This window comes from Saccopteryx bilineata, chromosome 1 (assembly GCF_036850765.1).
Source record: "Saccopteryx bilineata isolate mSacBil1 chromosome 1, mSacBil1_pri_phased_curated, whole genome shotgun sequence".
NCBI classification, from domain to species: Eukaryota; Metazoa; Chordata; class Mammalia; order Chiroptera; family Emballonuridae; genus Saccopteryx; species Saccopteryx bilineata.
In genome coordinates, this window is record NC_089490.1 from 268,157,196 (window position 1) to 268,176,788 (window position 19,593).

Here is a 19,593-nt window from a genome sequence, read left to right on the forward strand (position 1 = left end):
CCTCATCTAGCTGTGTTACCTCTCTTTCTTTTGTATCCATGATATTCGATTTTCTCTTCCTTAATGGCATCTGAGGGTGGTTTTGTTGATAGTATTAATGAGATTTAATAAAGAAAAAGTTAAAAAAAATAAAAAAATAACAAATCGAAAAGAGTTGTTTTTTTAAAAAAATTAATAATGAAATAAAGAAAAATAAAATAAAATAAAAATTTTTAAAAAAGGAAATTATTCCCCCCCTCTTTTTTTCCTCTCCTCTCCTCTCCCCTCTTTCTTGAGAAAATCTTGTGGTGGACTGTGAGTTATAACAAACAATGCCTGTGATGGAGGGCCTGAATTGGGGAAAAGTAATAAAGGGGCAAAAAAGAGAGAAAGAAAAAAAAAAAAAAAAAAAAAGGAAAAAAAATAAAAGAAAAAAGAAAAAAAAAAGAGCGTATGGACCCACAAAAAGCAAATAAGGAAAAAATTTGGGTCAAGAATAAAATGATTTGCTTTTAGGTGTTGGTTTTCTAAGAGTTATGATGAGAGGAATAAGAGGAAAATGGAAAAATGGGGGGACAAATTAAAAACTTACTATTGTATTTAGTGGAACAAGAACTAGATAATATGGAGAGCCAGGGATGGGAGCACTGCTAGTGAGTTAAAAAGGTGAAGTAAAAACCCCCCAAAATGCCACAAACATAGGTTTGAGTCCCAGATAAGATAATTTGTTTGTTATTGAGGTTTGAATGAGAGGAGATGTAAAGGAGAAAGGAAGAAACTAATATAGAGGGAGAAAAGAAAGAGAGAGAGAGAAAAAAAGAGGGAACCACTAAAAGAAGAAAAAAGAAAGGAGAGAGAGAGAGAGAGTTAAGGGTTTTGGAGTGCAACCCTCATAGAGAGAAAGGAAGAGAAGAGAAATGATAATGGGAGATGTAACACTTATGGGTAGTGTAGTTCAAGGAGAGGAGAGAGTAAGACCGGTAGAGAGTTAATCGGCCAAATTGGAGGAGGAAAAAAAAGTGTCAAGAATGAAGATAAGAGAAACAAACGAACAAATATAATAAAATGGGATAGGTTATAAAGTCTGCAGATTATTCTTGATTTTGAGAGGTTATCTTCTTGCTTTTTCTTTTCTCTCCCTCTTCCTGGTCGGTGACTCTGTACCCCGGGTTCTGCCCCTTTGGCACGCTCAGGTAGAGGTTTGCAGTTGATAAGTCTCTATGGCAATGTCATGTATTGTGCTTTATTCTCGTTGGGAGTCGAGGCTCATTAGCATTTATAGGCTCCGACAGTGAGAGAGTCTGTGTTCCTGGAGCCTTTCTCCTAGTCTTTCCTTCCTCAATTAGTAGCCTGATAGTCCAGGTATGGGGTTGCTGCTGCCTCTGCCTGGATAGTAAGAGGCTCAAATTGCTGGCAACTCCCCACTCTATTTCCACTCAGCACAGGGCTCTGGGTAAGGCTCAGTCAGTCAGAGCTGCCAGCATAATCAGGCGGGCTTTCCGCCCACTCGAAGACCTCTGGCTCTGCCACTCTATCCGGTAACACAAGCGGGCGCCCACTTCCTGGGCGCTTGGAGGAAACTCTCACTCACTGTCTGCGACCAGGATATCCGGCCAGCAGTCTCACGCTCTGAGTGAAACCCCCAACCGCAGGGAAAAGTTGCAGCGTTGGAATTGAGTCTCGCTCCGTCCCCGTGTGCGGCTTTTGCAAGGCGCTGGGGCGGCCCGAGATTCCGCTTTGGCCCACACAAAGGCCCCTGACTCTGCCCCTCTGTGCGATAACACGGGCGCGCACTGCCGAGGCACTCGGAGGAATCGCTCACTCCTTATCTGCGCGCGCAAACCAGGATATGAGGCCGGCCGTGGTTCCCTCTGAGTGAAACAGCCTCCAGCACGGAAAATCTCCACCGTTGGGATTAGTTCTCACTCCCTCCCGTGTGTGGCTTTCCCAGGGCGCTGGGGCTGCCCAGAGACTCTGCCCTCAGCCCACAGAAAGGCCTCTGACCCTGCCTCTCCGTGGGGCAACACGGGCACCCACTTTCGCGGCTTAGGAAGAAATCTCTCTTCCACTAACTGCGCACCGACCAGGAGACCGGGTAAAATGGCCACTCCGCTTGTCTTTCTTTGTTTGGGTTTGGCGCGAGTGTTAGCTTGTATTGCCCGGGTTGCCACAGGATCAGATTTTCCTCGGCTTGGATCTCTGAGCCACAGCCTGGTTCGGCCGTTTTTGCTGCGGGGGCCTGGATCTATTCACCCCCTTTGCCCGCCTCAGTTTCTATATTCACAGTTACCAGAGAAAGCCGCCCTGTTTAGGTTAGTGAGGAAGGCGGAGCATTTCTTACTCCCTATTTCCTTCGGGGTTTGGTTATATATTTAGCCAATTTTTCACTCAATCATACCTTTGGGTGTATTGCGAAGAATCTGGAAGCTCCAAGTATAGGTTTTTCTGTTTCTGGTTGAAGATCTTGTTGAGTTTTGGGGGAGATTTATCGGTATCGCTTCCTACTCCGCCATTACTCTGACGTCATCTCCATTGCAGCATCTTATTGTTCATTGATTGCTTTCTCATATGTGCCTTGACTGGGGGGCTACAGCAGAGCAACTGACCCCTTGCTCAAGCCAGTGACCTTAAACTCAAGCCAGCGTCCATGGGGTCATGTCTATGATCCCACACTCAAGCCGGCAACCCCACGCTCAAGCTAATGAACCCACGCTGAAGCTGGCAACCTCAGGGTTTCAAACCTGGGTCCTCTGCATCCCAGGCTGATGCTCTATCCACTGTGTCACCACCTGGTCTGGATGTATATCCTAAATCTAATGAAGAAACTAAATTTGTAGTTAAAAACTTCAGACCAAGATGGCTTCACCAGTGAAGTTTATAAAATATTTTTAAAAGTAATCATTAACTCTATGTAAATTCTTAGAGAATACTGAAGAAGAAATTTGTACAAACTCATTCCATGAGGTCAGCATTACACTGGTACTAAAACCAAGCAAAGACATTACAGGAAAATAAAATAAAAAAGAATTACTATCAAGTAGCTTTTTTTTTTTTTTAGTGTCCATAAATAAAGTGTTATTGGAACACAGGCAAGTTCATTCTTTACATATCACTTTTGTTCTACAACATTAGAATTAAGGAGTTGTTACAGAAACCAACCACATAGCTCAAAAAGCCTAAAATATTTGCTATCTGGAGCTTTATAGCAAATGTTTGCTGATCCCTGCCCTAGCTTCTTTTCAGCCCTGGCTTGAATGGGCTGTGCAATCCTGGGCAAGTGACAGCACTTCTGTGGCCCTCCTTGCTTTTAAAATGGCTATAAAACTTTTCTCCACAGGCAAGTGTCATATTAATTTTCTATTGCTGCATAACAAATCACCACAAACATGGTAGTTTAAAATAACACCCACAGGTCCTGGCCAGGCAGTTTAGTTGATTATAGGGTCATCCTGATACACCAAGGTTATGAGTTCAATCCCCAGTGAGGGCACATACAAGAATCAACCAATGAATGCATACATAAATAAATAAGTGGAACAACAAATTGATGTTTCTCTCTCTCTCTCTCTCTTTTTTCCTACCTCTCAAATATCAATCGATTTTAAAAATCTAAAAAACAAAATATTATCATAACACCCACAGTTGACACTTGAATAACACAGGGGTTAGGTGTGCTGACTTTATGCCTTGCATAGTCAAGAAGCCAAGAATAATATTTGAAGGAAGCCAAGAATGACTTCCTAAAAACTTAACTAGTAATAATCCATTGTTGACTAGAGACCTTACCAATAACATAAACAGTTGATTCATGTATTTTGTGTTATATGTATAATATAATGTATTCTTTATATATTTTTTATTAATTTTAATGGGGTGACATTGATAAATCAGGGTACATATGTTCAGAGAAAACAGCTCTAGGTTATTTTGCCATTTGCTTATGCTGCATTCCCATCATCCAAAGTCCAACTGTCTTTCGTCACCTTCTAAGTGGGTTTCTTTGTGCTCCTCCCCTTCCCCATCCCCCTCCTTCTCCCCCCCCCATAACCCCCACACTCTTGTCCATGTCTCTGAGTCTCATTTTTATGTCCCAACTATGTATGGAATCATATAGTTCTTAGTTTTTTCTGATTTACTTATTTTGCTCAGTATAATGTTATCAAGGTTCATCCATGTTGTTGTAAATGATCCGATATCATCATTTCTTATGGCTGAGTAGTATTCCATAGTATATATATGTTCCAAAGCTTTTTAATCCACTCGTCCTCTGATGGACACTTGGGCTGTTTCCAGATCTTCGCTATTGTGAACAAGCTGCCATAAACATGGGGGTGCATTTCTTCTTTTCATACAGTGCTATAGTGTTCTTGGGGTATATTCCTAACAGTGGGATAGCTGGGTCAAAAGGCAGTTCGATTTTTAATTTTTTGAGGAATCTCCATATTGTTATCCACAGTGGCTGCACCAGTCTGCATTCCCACCAGCAGTGCAGGAGGGTTCCCTTTTCTCCACATCCTCGCCAGCACTTATTCTGTGTTGTTTTGTTGATGAGTGCCATTCTGACTGGTGTGAGGTGATATCTCATTGTAGTTTTTTTAATTTAATTTTTTTATTGTGGTTTTAATTTGCATTTCTCTAATGATTACTGATGTTGAGCATTTTTTCATATGCCTATTGGCCATCTGTATGTCCTCTTTGGAAAAGTGTCTATTCATTTCTTTTGCCCATTTTTGGATTGGATTGTTTGTCTTCCTGGTATTAAGTTTTACAAGTTCTTTATAAATTTTGGTTATTAACCCCTTATCAGATGCATTGCCAAATATGTTCTCCCATTGTGCAGTTTGTCTTTTTATTCTGTTCTTATTGTCTTTAGCTGTGCAAAAGATTTTGGTTTGATATAGTCCCATTTGTTTATCCTGTCTTTTATTTCACTTGCCTGTGGAGACAAATCGGCAAATACATTGCTGCAAGAAATGTCAAAGAGCTTATTGCCTATGTTTTCTTCTAAATGCTTATGGTTTCACGGCTTACATTTAAGTCTTTTATCCATTTTGAGTTTATTTTTGTGAATGGTGTAAGTTGGTGGTCTAGTTTCATTTTTTTGTAGGTACCGTTCCAATTTTCCCATCATTTGTTGAAGAGGCTGTCTTTACTCCAATGTATGCTCTTCCCTCCTTTGTCAAATATCAGTTGTCCATAAAGGTGTGGGTTTATTTCTGGGTTCTCAGTTCTATTCCATTGATCTATATGCCTGTTCTTATGCCAGTAACAGGCTGTTTTGAGTACAATGGCCTTATAGTATAACTTGATATCCGGAAGTGTGATACCTCCCACTTTATTCTTCCTTTTCAGGATTGCTGAGCCTATTCGTGTTCTCTTTTGTTCCATATAAATTTTTAAAATATGTGTTCTATATCTTTGAAGTAAGTCATTGACATTTTAATCTGTATTGCATTGAATTTATAAATTGCTTTGGGTAATATAGACATTTTAATGATGTTTATTCTTCCTAACCATGAGCATGGTATATGCTTCCACTTGTTTGTATCTTCCCTGATTTCTTTTATCAATGTTTTGTAATTTTCTGAGTACAAATCTTTAATCTCCCTGGTTAAATTTATTCCTAGGTACTTTATTTTTTTGGTTGCAATGGTAAAGGAGATTGATTCCTTAATTCCTCTTTCTGACAGTTCATTGTTAGTGTATAAAAATGCCTCTGATTTCTGAGTATTAATTTTATATCCTGCCACTTTGCTGAATTCATTTATCAGGTCTAGTAGGGTTTGACTGCGACTATAGGGTTTTCTATATACAATATCATATCATCTGCAAATAATGATAGTTGTACTTCTTGTTTTCCAATTTGGATGCCTTTTATTTCTTTTTCTTGCCTGATTGCTGTGGCTAGGACTTCCAGAACTATGTTGAATAAGAGTGGTAAAAGGGGGCACCCCTGCCTTGTTCCTGATCTTAAGGGGATTGCTTTTAATTTTTGCCCATTGAGTATGATGTTGGCTGTGGGTTTGTCATAGATGGCCTTTATCATGTTGAGGTATGTTCCCTGTATTCCCACTTTGCTGAGAGTTTTGATCATGAATGGGTGCTGGATTTTATCAAATGCTTTTTCTGCATCTATTGAAATTATCATGTGGTTTTTCTCCTTCCTTTTGTTTATGTGATGAATCACATTGATTGATTTGCAAATATTGTACCAGCCTTGCTTCCCAAGAATAAATCCCACTTGATCCTGGTGTACGGTTTTTTTTCATATATTGCTGGATCCAGTTTGCTAATATTTTGTTGAGGATTTTAGCATCTAAATTAATCAGGGATATTGGCCTATAATTTTCTTTCTTTGTGTTGTCTTTGCCTGGTTTTGGAATCAGAATTATGCTCACCTCATAAAAGAAGCTTGGAAGTCTTCCTTCCCCTTGAATTTTTTGAAATAGCTTGAGAAGGATAGCAGTTAGTTCTTTGAATATTTGGTAGAATTCACTTGTGACACCATCAGGCCCACGACTTTTCATTTTTGAGAGCTTTTGATAACTGTTTCAATCTCATTTGTTGTTATTGGTCTGTTTAGGTTTTCTGATTCTTCCAGATTAATTTTTGGAAGATTATATGTTTCAAGGAATTTGTCCATTTCATCTAGGTCGTCTAGTTTTTTGGCGTACAGTTCTTCATAGTATTTTCTTACAATATTTTGTATTTCTGTTGTGTCAGTTGTTGTTTCTTCACTCTCGTTTCTAATTTTATTTATTTGAGTCCTGTCTCTTTTTTTCTTGGTGAGTCTGGTTAAAGGTTCATCTATCTTGTTGACCTTTTCAAAGAACCAGCTCCTGTTTTCATTGATCCTCTGTATTGTTTCTTTAGCCTCTATGTCATTTATTTCTGCTCTGATCTTAATTATTTCCTTCCTTCTACTAGCTCTGGGCTTTACTTGCTGTTCTTTTTCTAGTTCTTTTAGATGTAGGGTCAAGTTGTTTATTTGAGCTCTCTCTAGCTTCCTGAGGTATGCCTGTAATGCTATGAACTTCCCTTTCAGTACTGCTTTTGCTGTGGCCCATAAATTTTGAGTTGTTGTATGCTCGTTATCATTCGTTTCTAGGAATTTTTAAATTTCTTCTTTGATCTCATTGTTTACCCATTCGTTATTTAATAACGTGCTATTTAGTTTCCAAGTGTTTGAGTATTTTTCAGTTTTTCTGTTGTGGTTGATTTCTAGTTTTATGCCATTGTGATCAGAGAAAGTGCTCGATATGATTTCAGTCTTCTTAAATTTGTTGAGACTGCTTTTGTGCCCTAACATATGGGTCTATCCTAGAGAATGTACCATGAGCACTTGAAAAGAATGTATTGATATATTCTGCTGCGTTAGGGTGAAAGGTTCTGAAGATATCTATTAAATCGAGTTGATCTAATATGTCCTTTAAGTCTGCTGTTTCTTTGTTAATTTTCTTTCTTGAGGATCTATCTAGTGATGTTAGTGGGGTATTGAAATCCCCTACTATGATAGTATTGCTGCTGATCTCACCCTTAAAATCCATCAAAGTCTGCTTTATATATTTAGGTGCTCCTATATTAGGTGTGTAGATATTTGTAACGGTTATATCTTCCTGTTGGATTGCTCCCTTTATTATTATGTAGTGACCTTTTTTATCTCTTACTATAGCCTTTGTTTTAAAGTGCATTTTGTCTGCTATAAGTATTGCTACCCTAGCTTTTTTTTATTTTCATTTGCATGAAATATTTTTTCCATCCTTTTATCGTCAGTCTATGTGCATCTTTTGTTTTAAGGTGTGTCTCTTGTAGACAGCATATGTACAGGTCCTGTTTTCTTATCCATGTAGCTACTCTATGTCTTTTGATTGGATCATTTAAACCATTTATATTTAAGGTTATTATTGATATGTAGTTGTTTATTGTCATTTTATTCTTTAAAGCTGTATTCCTCTTTTGCTATATTCTTTTCCCACATTGATCTGTTTACAGCAGGCCCCTTAACATTTTCTGCAGCACTGATTTGGCTGTAATGAATTCCTTGAGTTTATTTTTTGTCTGGGAAGCTTTTTATTTCTCCTTCAATTTTAAATGATAGCCTTGCTGGATAAAGTAGTCTTGGTTGTAGGCTCTTGTTCTGCATTACTTTGAATATTTCTTGCCATTCCCTTCTGGCCTCAAGTGTTTCTGTTGAGAAGTCTGATGTCATTTATGGGGGCTCCTTTGTAGATGATAGCCTTTTTTTTCTCTAGCAGCTTTTAATATTTTGTCTTTATCACTTAGCTTTGGTATTTTAATTATGATGTATCTTGGTGTAGGTTTCTTTGGGTTTCTCTTAATGGAGTTCTCTGTGCTTCTTGAACTTGTTAGAGTTTCTCGTAATTAATTTAGGGAAGTTTTCAGCTATGATATGATTGAACAAATCCCTTGTTCTTTCTCTTCTTCTTCAGGAACCCCTATGATGCGGCTGTTATTTCTCTTCATGTTGTCACAGAGCTAAGAGTTTCCTCAGACTTTTTGAGTCTCTTTTCTTTTTTCTTCTCTGCTTTCATGCCTTCATTCAACTTGTCCTCCATCTTGCTGATTCGATCCTCAGCTCCATCCATCCTGGGTTTTTTTTGTGTTTTTTTTTTAACAGAGACAGAGAGAGTCAGAGAGAGGGATAGACCGGGACAGACAGACAGGAACGGAGAGGTGAGAAGCATCAATTATTAGTTTTTCATTGCGCATTGCAACACCTTAGTTGTTCATTGATTGCCTTCTCATACGTGCCTTGACCGTGGGCCTTTAGCAGACCGAGGAACCCCTTGCTCGAGCCAGCGACCTTCAGCTCAAGCTGGTGAGCTTTTGCTCAAACCAGATGAGCCCTCACTCCTACTGGCGACCTCGGGGTCTCGAACCTGGGTCTTCCGCATCCTAGTCCGACACTCTATCCATTGTGCCACTGCCCAGTCAGGCTCCATCCTGTTTTTAATTCCTTCCATTGTGGTCTTCATTTCTGATATTGCATTTTTAATATTTCAATATCCTTTTTTATACTTGCTATTTCTTTATTTAGGTGTTCATGATGACCATCCATTGTTATTCTAAGATCCCTAAGCATCCTTACAATCATTATTTTGAACTCCGCATCTGGAAGTTTTGTTATTTCCATATCACTCAGTTCATTTCCTGGAGGTTTCTCTTGTGGTTTCATTTGGATTGCACTTCTCTGTCTTCTCATTATGTCTGTGTGTTTGGGTGTTTTGTTTGTAGAGCTGGTTGAGTCTAGGCTTGGTGTTGTCTGCCTCCAGTTTTCAATTGTGTTAATTCTAGGTCCTCTTGGGTTGGCATCAGCTATTATTTGTAATCCACTTTCAGATTTGGGCTGCTCTGAAGTCTTGATTTGTTTGTTTTCTTAACAGGTGATAGTCTTGTTTACTGATCTCATCAGGGGGCTTATGTGAAACTGTATCCAGGAATGTGATGGGTATAACCTGAGACTCTGAAGGCTTCTTCTGCCAGTTTTTTTCTCTGGGGGCAGGGTGTCGCAAAACCAACTTTTATTTCATGGATGAGAGAGGCTTGCAAACTCATTAGTCAACAGAGCCAAATATCAACAGTACAACGGTTGAAATTTCTTTTGAGAGCAAACTTTTTAAAACTTAAACTATATAGGTAGGTACATTCCTTATCGAGGTAGTGCCCGCACATGGTATTTTGTGGAAGAGCCACACTCAAAGGCCAAAGAGCCTCATGTGGCTTGCAAGCTACAGTTTGCCTACCAGGGCACTAGAGAAAATGCTGAAAGTACTGGAATATCCACAAGTCCCCTGATCCACTCATTTTTTGTGAGCTGTGAATGTAAGGTCCATAGGAAAATGTACTTCCAGGCAGAGGAAAGAGCAAGTGCAAATGCCTCCAGATGGTAATGAACTTGGAGTGCCAGGTTGGCAGGAGCCAGCGGAGCCTGTCCTTGGCAGTGAAGGCAGGGAGTGGTCAAGATGGGAGAGGTAAATCATCTTCCTTCCCTAGGAGGGAGGCAGGGCAGAGAGGGGCGGTGGGGAGCAAAGTGGGGGGGAAGGAAGCTGAGTTTCTTTCTGTTTTGTTTTTAGGTTTCATATATAAGAAAAACCATATGGTATTTGTCTTTCTCTGTTTAACTTATTTCACTTAGCATAATACCCTCTAGATCCAACCATGGTGTCACAAATGGCAAGATTTCATTCTTTTTTTATTGCTGTGTGATATTCCAGTGTGTGTGTGTGTGTGTTATATCTTTATCCATTCATCTATCAATGGACAGCTAGGTTGCTTGCATATCTTAGCTATTGTAAATAAAGCTACAATGAACACAGGGATGCACAGAACTAGTCAAAGAAATCAGATAAGGAAAATAAATAAAAGATGTCCAGTCAAGAAAGGAAGATGTAAAACTGTCACTCTTTGCAAATGACATGGCACTATATATAGAAAATGCTACAGAATCCACCAAAAATTAATAAAATTAAATAATTCACTACGTAGCAGGATACAAATGAATATACAGAAATCTGTCATCTTCCTATTCACTAATAATAGCCAATTAGAAGAAGAAATAAAAAAACTATCCCATTCATAATCACACAATAAAGACTAAAATACTGAGGAATAAACTTAACCAATAAAATGAAAGACTTCTACTCTGAAAACTATAAGATAATGAAGAAAGAAATTCAGGAGGATACAAATCAATGGATACTATGCTCATGGGTATAAAGGACTAAGATTGTTAAAATGACCTTACTACCCAAAGCAATTTACAGATTCAATGCAATTCCTATCAAAATAACCAGTGTCATTCTTAGAACTAGAACAAATAATCCTAAATATTATATGGAACCACAGAAGGCCCAAAGCAACATTGAGGAAGAAGAACAAAATTAGAAGCATCACACTCCATTATCTCAAACTGTCGGTCAAATAAGTTTGTAAATATGATATATCTGTTTGCTCACTTATAGTTTGCATTGGGTGTGGGGGACAGGCTGTAAGCAAGCATGGTTGTTAAAATCTAAGGCTTAGTTTTAAAACTAAGCCTTTCTCACCCTTTTAATGCTAAGATCTTTTCAAAACTAAGCTTTTCCCCACACCCTTAACTGTTGCATGATATGGGATGGTGCACTCCCATGAGGAATCCCATTATGCCTCAGATGAGTGACTTTGTATCACAGACTTCCTTGTTTGTATATTGGATTAAAGGTTTTGATTTTTACACCATAAAATGGGGCAGAGGAGCCCGTGCAGGAGGAGAGCAGAGAAAGATCACATGGAGGAGAGGAGAAGCAGCCAAGATAGTGCAGTGCTGAAGGAGAAGCCAGTTTGTGCAGAGAGAAGGAGATGGGGAACAGAAGTGAATAAGGCTGGTGAGGTAGAAACCTTTGATTCTAGGAAGTCACTTATCTGAGGCATAATGGGATTCCTCATGAGAGTATAACACCCCACATCATGCAATAGTCAAAGGTGTAGGGAAAAGCTTAGTTTTGAAAAGATCTTAGCATTAAAAGAGTGGGAAAGGCTTAGTCTTAAAACTAAGCCTCAGGCTATAATGATCCTGCCTGCTTACAGCCTGTCCCCCACACCCAATGCAAACTGTAAGTGAGCAAACATATATATCATATTTGCAAACTTATTTCACCCACACCAAGTCTTCCACATGAGACTGGATCCTGTCCCACCTTTCCTTCCCAGGAGTTTTCTTTCTCCTGCATCATTAATGCTTCCTATCTGACTTGGTCTTTTCCATCACTATTACAAAATTCAGTTACTTCTCCTATCTTTAAAACAAAACAAAACATAAATTACTCTCTTGACGTCCCTTCCCTCTCCAGATACAGCCTCAATACTCTCCTTTCTTTTACAGATGAACTAACTCCTCATAAGCATTGTCTATACTCCTTCCCTCCAAATCCTCTCTCACCATTCTTTTCTTGATCAGGCTTTTGTTCCTAATACTTTATAGAACAATTTTGGTCAGGATTACTGACTTCCCTGTTTTTAAAGCAAAGAGTTAATTCTCAGTCCTCATTTGACATGGTCTATCACTTCTTCCTTGACATTTGGCTTCTAGCACATGACACTTTTCTTTTTTTTTCCCCTACTTTTCTTGTTCCTTTTTCTTTTGTCTCTAACCCTTGTAGTAGCCTAGGGGATTAGTCTTTCAACTTCTCATTTTTCTATTTACACTCATTTCCTTTGTGATCTCATCCAGTTTCCCAGCTTTAATTACCATTTATTTGATTTATTTGCTCTCAACTCCCAAATATTATCTGCAACCCAAACCTTTCCACTAAATTCTTGGCTTGTATACAATTTACTGTCTCTACTTGGATGTATAACAGGCATCCCAAACTTAACATTTCCAAAATTGATACCATTTCCCCTCCAAATTTGCTCTTCTCAGTCTTGCCTCTCTCGACCACAGTAAAGGTGAGGCCCAGAAGCTTAAGAGTCATCACTGACTTCTCTCTTTCTTTCACATTCCACATCCAATCTGTCAGCAAATCCCACTGGCTGTGCTTTCACAAAAATCCAGAATGCAACCACTTCTCTCTATGCTTATGTAAAGCCAGTAGCCACGGCCACCATCAGAACCGCCTGGCCTGTGCAGGTTCAGGTTTGATTTGGACAGATGGTAATGAAACAATGGAGCCAAGAACTGGTGGGCCATTAGCTTTAATCCTAGCCTGCACCAGGTAGACAAGAAATACACACAGTGGGAAGACACTTCCGTTTTCATTCAGGACTCCCAAAGCCACTGACTTATCCAAGTTTCCTAGAATCAAAGGTTCCTAACTCACCAGTTTTATTCACCTCTATTGGGCAGATAAAATATATTATGCTCACTTTGTTAAAGATGGCACTGCCCACGTGGAGGCTGTCACCCAGGTGATATTAATGTGTGTTGGGGGCGAGCTGTGGGCAGGCAGGTTCCTTGTAGCCTGGGGCTTGGTTTTGGGATTAAGCCTTTCTCACCCTTTTTGATGTGGGGTAGTACAATCCCATCATGTTCCAGATAAGTGACTTTGTATTAGAGACTTCCCCATTTTGTATATTGGATTAAAGGTTATGAATCTACACTATAAAGTGGGGGCAGAATGGGAGCTTGCTCTCTCAGTTCCTGAGATTAGCATTAGAGGAGAGAGCAGAGAGGAGAGCAGAAAGGCCACATGGAGGAGGCCAGGGGAAGCAGCCAAGATGGCGGAGTGCTGAGAGAGAAGCCAGTTTGTGCAGAGTTTGTGCAGGGAGAAGGAAGGAGATGGGGAACAGAGGTGAATAAGTCTGGTGAGCTAGAAACCTTTGATTCTAGGAAACTCGGATAAGTCAGTAGCTTTGTGAGCACTGAATGTGAGTGGGTTTTGGAGCCCAGTGTGTGTTTTTACTTGCCCGCTGGGTGCAAGCTAGGATTAAAGATGATGGCCCATCAGTTTTTGGCTCCGTTCTTTCTTTACCAATTGTCCGAATCCAGTGTGAACCTACATGGGCCAGGCAGCTGTGATAGTGGCCTTGACTACTGGCTTTACAACCTCTGTTCCCCATCTCCTTCTCTCTATACAAACTCTGCACAAACTAGCTTCTCCTTCAGCACTCTACCATCTTGGCTGCCTCTCCTCTCTTCCACGTGGCCTTTCTCTGCTCTCTACTCTAATGCTAATCTCAGGAACAGAGGGGGGGGGAGCGCCGCTCCCAGTCTGCCCCATTTTATTGTGTAGAAATCAAACCTTTAATTCAATATACAAACAAGGAAGTCTCTGATACAAAGTCACTTATCTGAGGCATGATGGGATTCCTCATAAGAGTGCACCCCACATCATGCAATCAGTCAAGGGTGTGGGGAAAAGATCTTAGCATTAAAAGGGTGGGAAAGGCTTAGTCTTAAAACTAAGCCTCAGGCTATAACGACCCTGCCTGCTTACAGCCTGTCCCCCACACTCAGTACAAACTATAAGCGAGCAAACATATATATCATATTTGCAAACTTATTTGACCAACAGCTTACTATTACTCTGGTGCAATCCACAATTATCCCTTCCCCGAATTATTACAAGAACCTCCCTGTCTCCATGTTTTGCCTATACTCCCTCAGTCTCTTGGCAAGACAGCAGCCAGAATGATCCTAGTTAAATATAACTCAGAGCACATGACTACTTTTTTTTTTTTTTTTACAGGGACAGAGAGAGTCAGAGAGAGGGATAGACAGGGACAGACAGACAGGAACGGAGAGAGATGAGAAGCATCAATCATCAGTTTTTGATTGCGACACCTTAGTTGTTCATTGATTGCTTTCTCATATGTGCCTTGGCCGCGGGCCTTCAGCAGACTGAATAACCCCCTGCTTGGCCAGTGACCTTGGGTCCAAGCTGGTGAGCTTTTTTGCTCAAGCCAGATGAGCTCATGCTCAAGCTAGCGACCTTGGGGTCTCGAACCTGGGTCTTCCGCATCCTAGACGCTCTATGCACTGTGCCACCGTGACTACTTTTTTCCAAACTGGTCTATAACCCTGCATGATTGGGCATCCTATACCTCAGGGGTCCCCAAAATTTTTACACAGGGGGCCAGTTCACTGTCCCTCAGACCACTGGAGGGCCGGACTATAAAAAAAACTATGAACAAATCCCTATGCACACTGCACATATCTTATTTTAAAGTAAAAAAACAAAATGGGAACAAATATAATTTTTAAAATAAAGAACAAGTAAATTTAAATCAACAAACTGACCAGTATTTCAATGGGAACTATGGGCCTGCTTTTGGCTAATGAGATGGTCAATGTGCTCCTCTCACTGACCACCATTGAAAGAGGTGCCCCTTCTGGAAGTAGGGGGGGGCAGGTAAATGGCCTCAGGGGGCCATATGGCCCCCATAGGTCTTAGTTTGGGGACCCCTGCCGTACCTTATCTATTACTTTCCCTTTGGCTCTATTCTAGTCCCTTGGCTTCCTAGCTGTTCCTTAAACACTAGAGCAAGCTCTTGCCTCAGGCTTTTGCACTTGCTCTCCAGGAATGCTCCTCTGCTACTTATTTGCATGTCCAGCTCCTTCTGCTTTTATTCAAAAGTCATCTTTTCAGAAAGGCTGTTTCCTTACACTTCTTAAAACTGCAATACCTTTTCCAATACGCTCTATTCCCTTGCTCTGCTTTATTTTAACATATTATGTAGTTATTTGTTCGGTTTATTGTCTTTCTCCTCCCACTCGCCCAGAATGGAAAGCCTATGAATGTCCTCAAGAGGTGCTTACTAAACAAGAAAAGGGTATACTGTGTAATGCATACAGTGGCAGGATATGCAGCTTATAGTACCTGTACTTTGTTACTAATAATTGACAAATATAATATTTATCTGGACCAACAGTATTTTAGACTCATTTGGTGTTGACACTATTCTCTTTAAAGAATCATTTCTCTTTCCTTTTCTATTTATTATGTTTTGTGCATTTACTTACATTTTAATTTACTTTTTCATGGTATGGAGTCCTTAGTTTTTACATTTAACTGATGTTTAACACTATAAAAATAATTTTAGTTTCAGTGTTTGGTTGATACTTTTGTTTTTAGGGTATACCCTATGGAATAGTTATGCTGAATTACTAGATTAGGACAGAGCCATATAAAGCCTTAGAACTTCATTCTAATTCTCTGAAAGCCTCAAAGGCTAAAACATGAGTCATTACCTAGTTGTTTATTTATAACTATTTCTACAAACATTTTAGTTCCATACTATTATTGGGGAAAATGATAAAATAGGCTCATTATAAGAAGGCATGAACTTTATTGGAGAATTGCAAATGCAGCTCACAACATTGAAAAGTCTGTTAAATAAAAAAGCTCAATTTATTCCTCCTGGAAGTTGCCAGGCTATATTCTGTATTTCTTCCAAAAAAGTCTCTGGTATCTACAGATTTTTATGTTCCTCTCTCATAGTTCTAGTATTTTCATAATTAATAGAAGAAATGGGAAAATAGAGTTCCAGGGATATATCTACACTTACATGCTGACATAAAAGTAACTTAATTCCTAAAGCCACCATGCGTAAGGCATCATGCTATACCCATCAGGAAGCAATGGGGCTCGTGCTTAGAGTGTGTAGCTGTAGAGCCTAGACAATTTATCTAATTGTTCCAGACCTTAGAATCCCTACATATTAAGTTGGTATAATTATAGTGTCTACCTCATGCGATTGTCTTTTTAGAAAAGGGTTCAATGTTTATTTTATTAATTTTAGAGGGGGAGGAAGGAAGGGATAGAGAGAGAGAGAGACAAGAACACTGATCTCTTCCTGTATGTGCTCTGACTGGGGATCAAACTGTCGATCTCTGTGCTTCGGTACAGTACTCTAACCAACCAAGCTATCCAGCCAGGGGTACCTCATAGGATTGTTATGATTAAACTGTACAATGTTTATAAGAGTATGGCATAATGCCAGGTATACAGGTAAACACTTGGTAAGTGTTAAAGTAATATTTAAGGTAGGTATTAGTATTTTAGTTAAGGTTCTTTTAGTTGCAAATAACAAAAGCTAATCAAGTTGCCCTGGCCGGTTGGCTCAGCGGTAGAGCGTCGGCCTAGCGTGCGGAGGACCCGGGTTCGATTCCCGGCCAGGGCACATAGGAGAAGCGCCCATTTGCTTCTCCACCCCTCCGCCGCGCCTTCCTCTCTGTCTCTCTCTTCCCCTCCCGCAGCCAAGGCTCCATTGGAGCAAAAGATGGCCCGGGCGCTGGGGATGGCTCTGTGGCCTCTGCCCCAGGCGCTAGAGTGGCTCTGGTCGCAACATGGCGACGCCCAGGATGGGCAGAGCATTGCCCCCTGGTGGGCAGAGCGTCGCCCCATGGTGGGCGTGCCGGGTGGATCCCGGTCGGGCGCATGCGGGAGTCTGTCTGACTGTCTCTCCCTGTTTCCAACTTCAGAAAAATGCAAAAAAAAAAAAAAAAAAGCTAATCAAGTTAGATTTCATGTCATCAATATATATTTACTGAGCACTTACTACGTGCTTCCTTATGTGCCAGGCACTAGGCTAAGAACTGGTAAGGACAAAGAGAAAATTTATAACAAGGGTATGGGGTAGTACTTAGACCTCGAAGGCAGACTTGCAGCTGAGCTTCATTCAGAAAGAAATGGGCCTAGGAACTGGAAAGCTGCCGGGAACCTAGGACATGTTCTGTGTCTCGCTATAGACATCTCTTGGCAGTTGGGTTTCTATTTTTTTCTAAATAGATCAGCTTTTTCTGTAACAAAGCTGAGATAGTGGATTGAAGATAGCCACCCAAAAGCTACCAACTTCAAATGGTACTGTTCCAGCCATACTGAGAGACTGATCCTACCGTTTTATCTCTCCTTGATCTCCTATCTTAATTCCATTGTTTGACAGGGATCAAGTGTCCATTCTTGTCAGCTCACAAGGTTACTGTACATTAAACAAATACTTCAAATGGTATCAACAGCAGGTATTATCCACAATTTATAGAGAAAAGTAAGACTGAGAAGTATGAGTTACCTTCCCAAGCTCATGTGGGTACTGTGTGCCAAACAAGATTCACACCCTGAGGTTGTACAAGTGCAATGTGAGCACATTAAAATGAGGGCTTCCTTCAATTTTCATTCTTTGGAGCTTCACTAACCCTTATCCCAGCTCAGCTAATGCTGAATAATAGTTCTTTTACGATACATGTGTTCCCTATTTCACTATCATGTGTTCCCTCATTGAAATGGGCACCTCCACAATTTTCAAAGAAATGCAATGTTTAAAAAAGTCTCATGAATTTAGATTGTAAATGTTTTTGCAAAAAGAATAAACAAGTAATTATATGTTCTCTTGTTGAATTTGTATATATTTAAACAATTTGCCTTCCGGGAGATATTACTAAAAGCAGAAACTTACCTTCCCATTCTGTTGGGATATTCCCTAATTCATAGTCTACTTCTCTTTTATTTGCTGCTTCTACAACTCTTTTCTCTCGAATAGTTTGTCCTATAAGAAAGACAAAAGTGATTATTATGTTTTTAAATGAACTCATGACATATTAGTTACAAATAAGATTTTCTCTTTGCCTATTGTACAACTTCTTGTGTGTTAAAAAATCAACAGGAAAAAAATAGATCCTATTTAGAATTAAACAATTTCTATATGACTGCAAAAAATTTTAATTTCTTACCACAGGATGCAGAATTGAAATAAATCTAGATTTTTGTGTACGAAAAGTGCAATTAATCTGTAGGGCACTAATGTCTAATAAAAAACATTTAAAAATTCAACAGTGCTCCACTCCCTCAACTCTTCAAGTCATATATTAGAGGTGCTACTTACTGCCCAGGGGGATTGATATTCATGGTCCCTACTAAGGCTGTAATCAACCATAAGACTCGGCTGCTCCCCTGTCCCACAGTACACTGGAAACTAAGGGCACTGAGTCATGGGTTGGATTCTGTGGCCCATCTGAGTTAATATCTCTCAAGGGAATCTAAATAAAGAGGGACAAAAACTGGTGAATTTGGGGTATGGTGGTTCAGGTGAGATCAACATCCAGAGCAGGATGTAGGAATGTAGAAAACAGGAAAGGTGACAGGGGGTAGTGGTGGGAGGAGAATGCCTGTTGCTTACATTGCTCAACAATAAGAAGTTGACTAGTGTTTATTTTAAGTTCATAAGGGAGGCAAAAAACTATTAAGCATTTTCTTCTGTTTTCAGAAGTCTTGATTATATCCTTCAGAGTTGTTTGTCAAAATAGTGATTTCAAAACATGTTCCTTAGACCTTTGAGCCTGGGGACACCAGGTAAGCTTTCTACTTCCTAACAGTAATTGTGCCTGCTTACTCCAAGACATGCGAGCTGAAACAGAGAGGACATTGGTGAATAGTGATGAGGGGAGGAGCATGGCTTACCAATGATTAGACCAATTAAGGAAAAAAATCTATAAAATACTGCTTTCCCTTCCCCACTCCTGGACCAAACTTACACTTTGCTAAACAGACCTGATGACATAATTAAAGAATTTGACCTTGTTGTCTACAAATCTCTCTCTTATACCACCTGAAATTCTACTAACTAAAAATTCCTTCAATTGCAGACAAGGAAACTCCTGAGAGTGACTATGCAGAAGAAAGGAAGCAACACAAGAGTAGCCTAAGAATACTGAGTGACTAACTTTATTCTTCTGCTTAGAAATAGTAAGTGAAAGGCTGGGATTTCATAGACAAACCATTAATGGCTAATAACTCTGAAGTATGGGGTCAAGAAATCTCTACATTTCATTATAAACTCATTTAGTCAGGCTAATTTAATCCTAACACAGAGGTTCCCCAAGTTTTATAAAGAGTCATTACCTACTACTCATCTTATTCAATAAATTTACAGTAGGGCAAGGGATTAGTAGGAAAGTCCCTAGGTTACAGGGGCAAGGGTCAGGGTAAAAGGAGCCTATAACAATGACAGCTACATTACTCTCAGAGCAAAGGCTCAATATGTGTACGTGTATTTTTACTAAAATGTTACTTATATCCACATATACAAACATACTGCAACAGCAAGAGTTACCATAAACTTAGCATACACTGAAGTATGTTTACATGACAATTTTCAAATGCTTGAAAGAGTCAAAATATC

At 39.8% G+C, this 19,593-nt stretch overlaps 1 protein-coding gene across 1 annotated transcript in view; it reads right to left on the reverse strand.

Annotated features, from left to right (window-relative positions):
- The window catches only part of NDUFAF2 (NADH:ubiquinone oxidoreductase complex assembly factor 2), a 162,181-nt gene that overhangs the window by 57,208 nt on the left and 85,380 nt on the right, over positions 1–19,593 (reverse strand). The window contains exon 2 of the mRNA XM_066242684.1: positions 17,872–17,961. Within this exon, the coding sequence (XP_066098781.1) occupies positions 17,872–17,961 (90 nt within the window). The remainder of the gene's footprint in view (positions 1–17,871; positions 17,962–19,593) is intronic.